Raw genomic sequence first — 13,724 nt, 5'->3', positions numbered from 1 at the left:
GCATATCTCCCTTAAACTTTTCCCCTCTCACCTTGAAATCGTGACCCCTAGTAATTGAGTCCCCCACTCTGGGAAAAAGCTTCTTGCTATCCACCCTGTCTATACCTCTCATGCTTTTGTAGACCTCAATCAGGTCCCCCCTCAACCTCTGTCTTTCTAATGTAAATAATCCTAATCTACTCAACCTCTCTTCATAGCTAGCGCCCTCCACACCAGGCAACATCCTGGTGAACCTCCTCTGCACCCTCTCCAAAGTATCCACATCCTTTTGGTAATGTGGCGACCAGAACTGTACGCAGTATTCCAAATGTGGTCTAACCAAAGTCCTACACAACTGTAACGTGACCTGCCAACTCTTGTACTCAATACCCCGTCCGATGAATGAAAGCATGCCGTATGCCTTCTTGACCACTCTATCGCCCTGCATTGCCACCTTCAGGGTACAATGGACCTGAACACCCAGATCTCTCTGTGCATCAATTTTCCCCAGGGCTTTTCCATTTACTGTACAGTTCGTTCTTGAATTGGATCTTCCAAAATGCATCACCTCGCATTTGCCTCGATTGAACTCCATCTGCCATTTCTCCGCCCAACTCTCCAATCTATCTATATTCTGCTGCATTCTCCAACAGTCCCCTTCACTATCTGCTACTCCACCAATCTTATTGTCATCTGCAAACTTGCTAATCAGACTATCTATACCTTCCTCCAGATCATTTATGTATATCACAAACAACAGTGGTCCCAACACGGATCCCTGTGGAACACCACTGGTCACAGTTCTCCATTTTGAGAAATTCCCTTCCACTCCAACTCTCTAGAGCATAAGAACGTAAGAACTAGGAGCAGGAGTAGACCATCTGGCCCCTTGAGCCTGCCCCGCCATTTAATAAGATCATGGCTGATCTTTTTGAGACTCAGCTCCACTTATCCGCCCACTCACCATAACCCTTAATTCCTTTACTGTTCAAAAATTTATCTAGCCTTGCCTTAAAAACATTCAGCGAGGTAGCTTCAACCACTTCACTGGGCAGGGAATTCCACAGGTTCACAACCCTTTGGGTGAAGAAGTTCCTCCTGACCTCAGTCCTACATCTGCTTCCCTTTATTTTGAGGTGATGCCCTCTAGTCCTAGTTTCACCTGCTAGAGGAAACAACCTCCCTGCCTCCACCTTATCTATTCCCTTCATAATCTTATATGTTTCCATAAGATCTCCCCTCATTCTTCTGAATTCCAATGAGTATAATCCCAGTTTACTCAGTCTCTCCTCATAATCCAACCCTCTCAACTCTGGAGTCAACCGAGTGAATCTCCTCTGCACCCCCTCCAGTGCTAGTATATCTCTTCTCATGTAAGGAGACCAAAACTGCACACAGTACTCCAGGTGTGGCCTCACCAGGACCCTATACAACTGCAGCATAGCCTCCCTGTTTTTAAACTCCATCCGTCTAGCGATGGCAGACAAAATTCCATTTGCCTTTTTAATTACCTGCTGCACCTGCAATCCCACCTTCAGCGATTCGTGCACAAGGACACCCAAGTCCCTCTGCACAGCAGTGTGCTGCAATTTTTTACCATTTAAAGCATAGTCCATTTTGCTGTTATTCCTACCAAAATGGATGACCTCACACTTATCAACATTGTACTCCATCTGTCAGACCTTTGCCCACTCACTTAGACTATCTATATCCCTCTGCAGACTTTCTGTGTCTTCTGCACACTTTGCTCTACCACTCACCTTAGTGTCATTTGCAAATTTTGACACACCACACTTAGTCCCCAACTCCAAATCATCTATGTAAATTGTAAACAACTGAGGTCCCAACACTGATCCCTGAGGCACTCCACTAGCCACTGACCGCCAACCAGAAAAACACCCATTTACCCCTACTCTTTGCTTTCTACTGGTCAACCAATTCTCTATCCACGCCAATACATTACCTGTAATACCATACAACTTTATCTCATGTAGCAGCCTTTGGTGTGGCACCTTGTCAAACGCCTTCTGGAAATCCAGATACACCACATCCACAGGTTCCCCATTGTCCACCATGCAAGTAATGTCCTCAAAGAATTCCACCAAATTAGTTAAACATGACCTACCCTTCATGAACCCATGCTGGGTGTTCCAAATGGGACAATTTATATCCAGATATCTTGCTATTTCTTCCTTAATGATAGATTCAAGCATTTTCCCCACTACTGAAGTTAAGCTAACTGACCTGCTTTTTGTCTACTTCCTTTTTTAAACAGTGGTGTCACGTTGGCTGTTTTCCAATCTGCGGGAACCACCCCAGAGTCCAGTGAATTTTGCTAAATAATTACGAGTGCATTTGCTATTTCCCCCATCACCTCTTTTAGTACCTGTCTCCTCCTACCTCTGTCTCCTGTTTCCCAGCCAGTTCTCTATCCATCTAGCTAGTACACCCTGGACCCCATGCGACTTCACTTTCTCCATCAGCCTACCATGGGGAACCTTATCAAACGCCTTACTGAAATCCATGTATATGATATCTACAGCCCCTCCCTCATCTATCAACTTTGTCACTTCCTCGAAGAATTCTATCAAGTTGGTAAGACATGACCTTCCCTGCACAAAACCATGCTGCCTATCACCAATAAGCCCATTTTCTTCCAAATGTAAATAGATCCTATCTCTCAGTATCTTCTCCAGCAGCTTCCCCACCACTGACGTCAGGCTCACCGGTCTATAATTACTTGGATTATCCTTGCTACCCTTCTCAAACAAGGGGACAACATTGGCAATTCTCCACTCCTCCAGGACCACACCCGTGCTCAAGGATGCTGCAAAGATATCTGTTAAGGCCCCAGCTATTTCCTCTCTCGCTTCCCTCAGAAACCTGGGATAGATCCCATCCGGACCTGGGGATTTGTCCACCCTAATGCCTTTTAGAATACCCAACACTTTCCCACTCCTTATGCTGACTTGACCTAGAGTAATCAAACATCTATCCCTAACGTCAACATCGGTCATGTCCCTCTCCTCAGTGAATACCGACGCAAAGTACTCATTAAGAATCTCACTCATTTTCTCTGACTCCTCGCATAACTCCCCTCCTTTGTCCTTGAGTGGGCCAACCCTTTCTCTAGTTACCCTCTTGCTCCTTATGTATGAATAAAAGGCTTTGGGATTTTCCTTAACCCTGTTTGCTAAAGATATTTCATGACCCCTTTTAGCCCTCGTCACTCCTCGTTTCAGATTGTTCCTACTTCCCCGATATTCTTCCAAAGCTTCGTCGGTTTTCAGTCGCCTAGACCTTATGTATGCTTCCTTTTTCCTCTTTACTAGTCTCATAATTTCACCTGTCATCCATGGTTCCCTAATCTTGCCCTTTCCATCCCTCATTTTCACAGGGACTGTCCTGCACTCTAATCAACCTCTCTTTAAAAGCCTCCCATATATCAAATGTGGATTTATCCTCAAACAGCTGTTCCCAATCCACATTCCCCAGCTCCTGCCAAATCTTGGCCTTCCCTCAATTCAGCACTCTTCCTTTAGGACCACTCTCGTCTTTGTCCATCAGTATTCTAAAACTTACGGAATTGTGATCACTATTCCCAAAGTAATCCCCTACTGAAAGTTCAACCACCTGGCTGGGCTCATTCCCCAACACCAGGTCCAGTATGGCCCCTTCCCGAGTTGGACTATTTACATACTGCTCCATGAAACCCTCCTGGATGCTCCTTACAAATTCTGCTCCATCTAAACCCCTAACACTAAGTGAATCCCAGTCAATGTTGGGAAAATTAAAATCTCCCATCACCACCACCCTGTTGCTCCTATATCTTTCCATAATCTGTCTACATATTTGTGCCTCTTATCTCACGCTCGCTGTTGGGAGGCCTGTAGTACAGCCCCAACATTGTTACCGCACCCTTCCTATTTCTGAGCTCTGCCCATATTGCCTCACTGCTCGAGTCCTCCATGGAGCCCTCCTTCAGCACAGCTGTGATATCCTCTTTGACCAGTAATGCAACTCCTCCACCCCTTTTACCTCCCTTTCTATCCCACCTGAAGCATCTATATCCTGGGATATTTAGTTGCCAATCTTGCTCTTCCCTCAACCAAATCTCAGTAATAGCAATAACATCATACTCCCAGGTACTAATCCAAGCCCTAAGGTCATCTGCCTTTCCTACGACACTTCTCGCATTAAAACAAATACACCTCAGACCACCTGTTCCTTTGCGTTCATCATCTGCTTTCTGCCTACTCTTCCCCTTAGTCACACTGACTTCATTAGCTAGCTCCTTACAGGCTTTAGTTACTACCTCCTTACTGTCCACTAACCTCCTCATTTGGTTCCCATCCCCCTGCCACATTAGTTTAAACCCTCCCCAACAGCGTTAGCAAAAGCACCCCCGAGGACATTGGTTCCAGTCCTGCCCAGGTGTAGACCGTCCGATTTGTAATAGTCCCACCTCCACTAGAAACGGTCCCAATGTCCCAAAAATCTGAACCCCTCCCTCCTGCACCATCTCTCAAGCCATTCATTTATCCTGCCTATTCTTTCACTTCTACTCTGACTAGCATGTGGCACTGGTAGCAATCCTGAGATTACTACCTCTGAGGTCCTACTTTTTAACTTGGCTCCTAACTCCCCAAATTCTGCTTGTAGGACCTCATCCCATTTATTACCTATATCATTGGTGCCTATATGCACCACGACAGCTGGCTGTTCACCTTCCCCCTTCAGAATGTCCTGCAGTCGATCTGAGACATCCCTGACCCGTGCACTTGGGAGGCAACATACCATTTGGGAGTCTCGTTTTCGACCACAGAACCGCCTATCTACTCCCCTTACAATCGAATCCCTTGTGACTATAGCCCTTCCACTGTTTTTCCTGCCCTTCTGTACAGCAGAGCCAGCCACGATGCCATGAACCTGGCTACTGCTGCCTTCCGCTGGTGAGCCATCTCCCCCAACACTATCCAAAACGGTATACCTGTTTTAGAGGGAGATGACCGCAGGGGACACCTGCACTGCCTTCCTGCTTTTTTTCTGCCTTTTGGTCACCCATTCCGTTTCTCCCTCAACAATCCTAATCTGTGGTGTGACCAATTTGCTGAATGTGCTATCCACGACTTCCTCAGCATCGCGGATGCTCCAAAGTGAGTCCATCCGCAGCTCCAGAGCCGTCATGCGGTCTAACAAGAGCTGCAGCTGGACACACTTCCTGCACGTGTAGGAGTCAGGGACATCAGTTGTGTCCCTGAGCTCCCACATTGAGCAAGAGGAGCATAACACAGGTCTGGGATCACCTGCCATTTTTACTCTTAAGCTTAACTTAGTCCTACTATAATATCAAATACTAGATAAATGAAATGAAAAAAATTTGTATCAAATCACACGATAAAAAAAAGAAAAAGAAAAACACTTACCTTATCAACACACCAGAGTCTTTTTTTTTGCTCAGAGGAGGAGGGTGGGTGGGAGACACTACATGTGTCGTGTCTCAGGTTTAGCCACTGCCCAAATATAGCAGTTCACTCACCTTCCCTGAGCGCAATTCGACCGGTCCCACTCAGCTTTGTTGCCAAAATGAAGAACTTACCTTCCCGGCAGCCCCTGGTCCTTGCTCTCACCACTCCCGCTGCTGCTGCAAAAATGGAGGATATCCCAGTCCCATGTTCCCAAACATGCCCTGAGTTCATCTGCCCTACTATCAGACCTCTTGCACTGAAATAATTAGGAGAGCAAAAGGGGAAGGGTCTGGGTGGGATGCTCTTCCGAGGTTGGTGTGGACTTGTTGGACCAAATGGCTGGTATCCACACTGTAGGGATTCCATGATTCCATGAGTATACCAGTAATCAAGCCCCAATACTCCACCAGGCCACATCAGCAATGTGAATCTTATTTAATCACCACACCCAATGCTCAATTTATTTTTCTTTAGTATTTATTATTTCATCAAAAAAGACTTTTTACCAGGTTTCTTCAATACATTCAGAGACCAAGCACAGACTCAGAGACCGTTTTGTGGAGCATTTGCGCTCTGTACACAACAAACAACACCTTCCCGTTGCCAACCATTTTGACTCCCATAATTTGTCTCTTCTTAAAACCTTTGTTGGACAATCTTTCCATAAAACTTTCGTCAACAGTGAGTAAACCACTTTCTCTCTGATATTTTCATCACCAAGAAACCACATGATAAATCCATCCTCAATCCAGAAATGCCCAAACTGTTCCATATTCTGGTTTCTCATTGTCCATAAATATATATGTACTTCTAACATGCCTTCACTCTTGGAAAATGAAATGCCATACAAAGCAGAAATAATACATAAATAAGAAAGCTTAAGAAAATTACATGTATTCAATTTTGTTCACTCTTTATAGGGGATTTACACAATTTCTTCTAACAATCATAAATCTAATAATGTGGCCCTAACTGATTCTTCATCCTGTGATCAGGAGTATCTATCAAATAGTTCACTTTACCGACCCTTTTGATGAACTCAATGGATCACTGAAGCTTGATTTCAGATGTTCACTCTCTACTCTGTCCTTCAATATCTCAACGGTATCACTATTTGACTGTCATTCTTCACCCACAGGTCTGTAAGGAAGTCTCCACTTCTTCAGCAAAACTCCATTTTAACAGAACAACATACGGGAACTCCAGCAGCTGTAGCCTCTGAGAGTTGATTGTATCATTGTATTTAATGCTGGATCTGCTTCTCAGCCTCAATTAAACAAGATTTTCTTCATTTGATTTATCCTCATTCTGAAGCAGAGTTACAGTTCCCCTAACATCTGCTTGGGGTATCAGTCTGCCCCCCTCTGGTGAAGGGCAATGTTTACCTATCGCTCTGGTCCCTGCACACAATGGAAAAATACCCAGAAGCTGTTCCTACAAATGTTCCATTTCTGATTGTGGATGAAGCTATGAATTATGCTCCAGTTAAATCATTACCCAGGAGTAAGTCAATCCCATCTACAAATAATTTCTGAGCCACTCCGAACTGTCAGAGTTCCAGACATTATGTCACATTCTAAATGCACGTTATATAAAGTTATGTATTTGACCGAGTGTGACACCTAGGAGCCCCAGCAAAACTGGAATCAATGGGGAAATCTCTACGGTTAGAGTCATACCTTGCAGAAAGCAAGATGATTGCATGTTTTAAATAGTTTTAACTGCTTCCAATGCTGGTAAAGTTTTGGCAAAGATCTGTAGCTTGGGTTGTGGGTGAGGTTGTTGATTTGCCTGCTGAGCTGGGCTTGTTCTCGTTCAGATGTTTCATCACCATGCTAGGTAACATCATCAGTGGGGCGTCCGATGAAGCAATGCTAATCTACTCCGCTTGGAATTTATACTGTCCGGTCGTTATGGTGAGTAGTCATTTCTGGTTTTGATCTGTATGGATTTGTATATGGGGTCCAATTCTATATGATAGAATCCCTTCGGTGTGGAAACAGGCCCTTCGGCCCAACATGTCCACACTGAACCTCACAGCATCCCACCCAGACTCATCCCCCTAATCTACACATCCCGATGGGCATTTTAGCATGGCCAGTTCACCTAACCTGCACATCTTTGAACTGTGGGAGTAAACCAGAGCATCCGGAGGAAACCCACACAGACAGTTGCCCGAGGGTGGAATTGAACCTGGGTCCCTGGCGCTGTGAGGCAGCAGTGCTAACCACTGAGCCACCATGCCATCCTATGTTTGTTGACTGAAATATGGGAGGAGAACCATGCCTCTAGGAATTCCCTTGTGTGTCTATGTTTGGCTTGGGCTACTATGGTTACTTTGTCGCAGTTAAACTGATGGCCTTCATTGTCTGAATGTACAGATATTAAGGAGAGTTCAGGAGCCGTTTTGCTGCTAGCTGATGTTTGTGTCTTCTGAAATCCAACACCAAGCCCTCAAACCTTGTGATGACTCTAATTAGAGGGATGTGTGCTAGTAAATAGGCTCATGGCTTTAAATTATGTAATTATGAAAATGTCTAGTTTTGTCTGTGAAGAACTCCTGCAGAGATGTACTGGACCTGAGATGATTGATCTCCAACAATGCCACGAACAAAAACACAACTTATCACTGTTCTTTCACTGTCAGTGGCTCAAAATCCTGGAATTCTCTCCTATCAACAGTGTGTGTCAATCCACGGCACATGGAGTGCAGTGGTTTAAGAAGGCAGCTCACCACCACCTTCTCAAGGGCAACTAGGTTCAGGCAATAAATACTGGCCAGCCAGCAACACCTACATCCGTGAATGAATTTTAAAAATCTTCCTTAAAAAACATTCCCCGCTTAGTTTTGTAACATTCACAAATTTGGAAATTTTACTTTTGGTCCTCAACTCGATTGATGTACACAGTGAACAGCTGGGCTCCAAGTACTGAGCTTGTTGTATGTCACTAGTTTCAGCCTGTCAATGTGAGAATGACCCATTTATTCCTTTTTTCTTTATTCATTCATGAGATTAGGGCATCGCTGACCAGGTAGCATTTATTGCCCATCCCTAATTGCCCAGAGGGCAGTTAAAAGTCAACCACATTGCTGTGGGTCTGGAGTCACATGTAGGCCAGACCAGGTAAAGATGGCAGTTTCCTTCCCTAAAGGACATTAGTGAACCAGGTGGGTTTTTCCAACAATGGACAATGGACAATGGACAATCGATAATGGATTCATGGTCATCATTAGATCCTTAATTCCAGATATTTATTGAATTCAAATTCCACCACCTGCTGCGGCGGGATTTGAACCCAGGACCTCAGAACATTATCTGGGTCTCTGGATTAACAGTCCAGCGATAATACCACTAGGCCATCGCCTCCCCTCCTAGTCTCTAAGTTCTGACCGTCAGCCAATTATTGATTGTTCAACCATTCTGCTGTGGGGAACTTTATCAAAAGCATTGCAAAAACCCGAGTATACTACATTAATTGAGTCTCCTTTATCAATTTTGCTAATAATGTCTGCAAAAAAAAAACTCCTATATTCCAAGCTGACTATAGCCAATCAGATCATTATCAACCAAGTGTCTATTTATTCATCCCATATAGTAAATTCTAGTGTGATCCCCAAGACTGATGTAAATTAACAGGGCTGTAGTTCTGTTTTCTCCCTTGCTCCCTTTTTTCCCCACCATTTCCTACCTTAAAATCAGCTTTCCATTTCATAATCTAAAGAAGTTCGGAACATAACTCACCAAAGCATCAACTATCTCCAGCTACCTCTTTCCGGGAATGTAGACAATCTGGGTCCTGGAAATTTATCAAATTTCAGACCTACTAATTAATCAGTACAATCTTCTTATTAATGTCAATTTCCTTTACCTTCTCAGATCTCGTACTTTTGGGAGATTTCTGGTATCTTCCTCAGTTAAAACAGCCACAGTAATAATTTAGCATCTCTGCTATCCCTCTATTCCCCCATTTTAAAATCTCCTGACTCAGCCTATTTCTTGGTCCTTCTTTGCTGTATTCTGAAAAAATTTCCCAATCCTCGGATTTATTAGTATTTCTGGCCACTGAGTAAACACATTCTTTTAATCTTCTACAATCTTGAACTTCCTTTGTCAACCACGATTAACTGATTTCTTGCATTTTCTACCTTGAAGGTGTGTATTAGTTGCTGTAAGGTACGTAGTATGACCTTTAAGACTATCTATTGCCTCTGCACAATCATTTCTTTTCCCAATAAATCTCAGCTACTTTGCGCCTCATGTTTTCACAACTTCCCTTATACCAGCTTAACACCCTTTTACTTTTAAATATAATGTGAAATCCTCTCAGATCATGGTCCCTCAACACCTGAAGGCTCTTTCACAACAAGATTGTTTATCAGCTCTTTTTCTTTACACAATACAAGATCTAAAATAGCACGTCCTCGAACTAGCTTCTAAGAAACTGCACCAGAAAACTGGCTGTTCACATAGCTTCAATATTTCACAATGTGATTGATACAAACACCCACATTTTTATTAAACATTTATTATACATCATTTACATTGGGAGGAAGCAGTCTTAGTCAAACAGAGCATCGAACATGTGAGGCATTCTTGGTTCATTTCCTTCCACATTCAAAAAGTCAAAGTTTTGGAGAAGGGACAGTTCCCACTTTGGAGACTTACTGCATGAGTCTTTCTATATTTCCCCACCAGTCAGCCCATCAGAAAGAACTATTTCCATTCACTGTGAATACGTTTACACTGCACCTGGAGTGAAACCACTCCATAACATAACCACTCGACATTTACAATACCCCACAGTGTATAGCCCATGTGTTGTTGCCTCATTGCCATGTTACAAGTGGCACCTAATGACTGTGCTCTTGTTGTAGCTGCCAGTTTGAGATTGTGATGTACCCACAGATGTCGCTGGAGAACAACCAGAGATTGTTTTAAATCAACAGACACCATTCTGGGAGTTCCCAGCTTAGTCACTCGCATCCATCAGTTGCTCAATGTCCCCCTCAGAGCCACTGTCTTCATCACTCTCTGCCAATTCTGTTGGGCGTTTCATTCCTCTCTGCTGGGACAGGGCGAGTGCGTACCGCATGTTGTAGCGATTCCAGTCACACCTTGAGTACACAAAACCAAAGACCCAGTGTCAGGAAAACAAATCAACACCAAAGTCAGTGTCAGCCTGAAATCAGTGGCCGCACAGAGTGCCTGCCCTTCCTTCCTCACCAGTCCAGCGCCCACACCCAATACGCACCCCACAAATATTAGCCCAGTTTATAAACCTGTTCGTCTACACCTGCAAGATACTGCTCCCCAAGTTGGGAGTATCAAGAATAGGGGACACCAAATTGAAATAATTAACAACTGATGCAGAGACATAGCGGAAATCAATTTGACCCAGCAAGTGGTTACGGTCTGGAACGTACTGTCTGAGAGTGTGGGGGGAGGCAGGTTCACTCGAGGGGTTAGGGTCTGGAACGTACTGTCTGAGAGTGTGGGGGAGGGCGGTTCCCTCGAGGGGGTTGGGTCTGGAACGTACTGTCTGAGAGTGGGGGGGGGGGAGGCAGAGTGAATCGAAGATTTTAAATAGATAATGGATTATTATCTGAAATGGAAGAATGTGTCAGATTTCAGGGGAAGGAAAGGGGAGTTGTTGTTGCTGTAGACATGATGGTTGAAAGACTGTAACCATTCTGCCATTCTAAAAACTGGGTGAGTTAAAGCAGACTCTCTGGGATATCAGACAGTGCAGCTTTGGGTGTATCTGTGCAGAACAATGAAGAATGTCTGGCCCCATTGACTTACAGTTTGGACACTGTGTCAAAGTGATGTCGGATGCTCCTCTGTAAAGCCTGGATCATTGGCAGTAAAACCACTGACCTGTGGAAAAAAACTCCAACAAATTAACCTTCACTGAGAAAGCACAACTTCAGAAACTGTAAAATCAACAATACTGCAATTGAGAATTTACCCTGAATACATGTCTGAGAGCATTCTACAAGCAATGATACCCAACTGGTACAATCTAACACTGGGCACTGGCCCATGGGGATGGGTTTAATGTTTTAACAAAGATCTGTAGCTCAGGTTGCAGTTGACCCTAACCCTAACCCTAACCCTATTGCAGGTTCGCCGAGCTGACTGGCTTTCATGCAAACGTTTCATTTCCCTTCTAAGTGACATCATCAGTGCTGTGTAGCTTCTGTCGAAGCCTTCAACAAAGGCTACACAGCACTGACGATGTCACCTAGAAGGGAGACGAAACGTTTACACACAAACCAGTCAGCTCAGCGAACCAACCAACAACTCCATGGGGCTGGGCGTAGGGGCATGTGCAGGTCAGGGTGTAGGCTGGGACACTGCAGCAGGGTCTAGCGCAGAAAGGGGAGGAGCACAAGAACAAGATGGTTCCAGGTGAAGCAGTGATTTACTTGTAGTTCTAACAAAACAGTCCACCATATTCACAGCTCACACTGTGGTTGGTCTCCTTTCGATTGGCGAGACCGAGCACAGACCGGGTTACCTGGCTGTGCAGCTTCATCTAAAGGAATTTTTGAGGTGTCATAGGAACGTAGGAATTAGAGTGGGAGGGGGCAATCCAGCCCTCTGAACCCAATCTGACATTTAACATGATTATGGCTGATCTTATCCTGGTCTCAACTCCACTCTCCTGTCTGCTCCCCATTGTCCTTTATGATCAGAAACATATCTGTCTTGAATCTGTTGATTGATTCTGCCTCCACTACACTCTGGAGAAGCGAGTCCCACAGATTCACAACCCTCTGAGAGAAGTAGTTTCTCCTCACCTTAATCTGAACCTACCACCTCTCACTATTTATCTATGGCAGGTTGTTCAAGTGTGTCCCACAAGAGGGAGAAACTGTTGAGGGTCCCCACCTTATCAATCCCCTTGAGCATTTTATATCCCTCAATCAGATCCCCCCCTCATTCTTCAAAACTCCACTAAGTACAAGCCCAAGCTATTCAACTGCTTTTTGTGTAACGGCCTTTTCTTGCCTGGAAGCGTCGCTGTCACCCTGTGTGGGTAAAGTTGACAGGATGTGCCTCCTGTCCAACATGAAGCCTCTCTCTCCCCAGATACCAGGCAGCTTGGCTCTCACCTGGCCTTCAGTTTCTGTCCATGGAGAGTGAGTAAACGCTGGGCCCAGGTCAGGAAGAACTCCAGGTGCCGTGAGGTTTCCAGAGCTGAGGCCACAAACTGAAGGATTTTCTCCACGTACGTCAGAGGCAGAGTCGAGCACACCAGGTCAACTGGAACAGAGAGAGACGGGAGGTAAGACAGGGACAGAGCCGAGAAACAACAGACCAAAGAGAAAAGGGGGACAGGGCTTGGCTCCAGCTCACCACGTGGTTATGAAGTACTTCTCAGTCACGTCTGATGAAGATCTGAGGCCAGCCTGTCAAATGTGATAACAGTGAAGTTGGGGCAGGGAGGCATTTGGTGTCAATGGGCTGTCTGATTCCTGGACTTTATTCATTCACGGGATGAGGACGTCGCTGTCCAGGCAGCATTTACTGCCCATCCCTAATTGCCCAGAGGGCAGTTCAGAGTGAACCACATTGATGTGGGTCTGGGGTCACATGTAGGCCAGACCAGGTAAAGATGGCAGTTTCCTTCCCTGAAGGACATTAGTGAACCAGATGGGTTTTAGCATCAATCAATAATGAATTCATGGTCACCATTAATTCAAATTCCACCATCTGCCAAGGTGGGATTTGAACCCAGGTCTCCAGAACATTACCTGGGTCTCTGGATTAATAGTCCAGTGGTAATATCACTAGGCCATCACCTCCCCTTGAAAGAGAAAGACACAGTGCACAGTCAAAGGTACTGTCAGCGACAGAGCCAATCACCAAACTTAGCTGTGTCTCCCAGCAGAAGGCCTATAGGAAACACACAGACTACTCTGAGGCTACCCCACAAACCGAGGCAATACAAACGTTGCATTTTAATAGCGCCTAAGAGATTTGTGTAACAAAATCATTGTTGTAACTTCAGTGAGATTGCTGTTTCTGGGGTGTTGCTATGCACTACATGAAGGGATCATTTAACGTTGTTAAGATGCCGAGACGGGAACCCAGCAGGAGAGACAAGTCACTCGGGCCCCTTAACACTGGTCCAACATCTAATACGGTAAGGGCCATTTTCCCTGAACATCCAGCAACCTGTCAATTGGAGGGTCAGTACTGAGGGAGCGCCGCACTGTCGGAGGGTCAGTGCTGACGGAGCGCCGCACTGTCGGAGGGTCAGTGCTGA

The 13,724-nt window shown here is 45.0% G+C and overlaps 2 protein-coding genes across 2 annotated transcripts in view; both read right to left on the bottom strand.

Moving 5' to 3' along the window:
* Positions 1 to 13,724, bottom strand: part of gatd3 (glutamine amidotransferase class 1 domain containing 3) — a 34,262-nt gene that overhangs the window by 11,091 nt on the left and 9,447 nt on the right. The window contains exons 2-4 of the mRNA XM_048602719.1: positions 4,610 to 4,616; positions 4,005 to 4,010; positions 2,688 to 2,692 (exon numbers count right to left, since the gene is read on the bottom strand). The gene's annotated coding sequence lies outside the window, so the exon portion shown is untranslated. The remainder of the gene's footprint in view (positions 1 to 2,687; positions 2,693 to 4,004; positions 4,011 to 4,609; positions 4,617 to 13,724) is intronic.
* Positions 9,959 to 13,724, bottom strand: part of pwp2h (PWP2 small subunit processome component) — a 55,534-nt gene continuing 51,768 nt past the window's right edge. Inside the window, exons 14-16 of the mRNA XM_048603011.1 lie at positions 12,568 to 12,718; positions 11,252 to 11,326; positions 9,959 to 10,563 (exon numbers count right to left, since the gene is read on the bottom strand). Of these exons, the coding sequence (XP_048458968.1) occupies positions 10,419 to 10,563; positions 11,252 to 11,326; positions 12,568 to 12,718 (371 nt within the window). The 3' untranslated portion in view covers positions 9,959 to 10,418. The remainder of the gene's footprint in view (positions 10,564 to 11,251; positions 11,327 to 12,567; positions 12,719 to 13,724) is intronic.

This window comes from Rhincodon typus, chromosome 11 (assembly GCF_021869965.1).
Source record: "Rhincodon typus isolate 14 chromosome 11, sRhiTyp1.1, whole genome shotgun sequence".
Classification (NCBI taxonomy): Eukaryota; Metazoa; Chordata; class Chondrichthyes; order Orectolobiformes; family Rhincodontidae; genus Rhincodon; species Rhincodon typus.
Note: the sequence above shows the minus strand (reverse complement) of the source record. Positions and strands in the feature narration are given on the sequence as shown.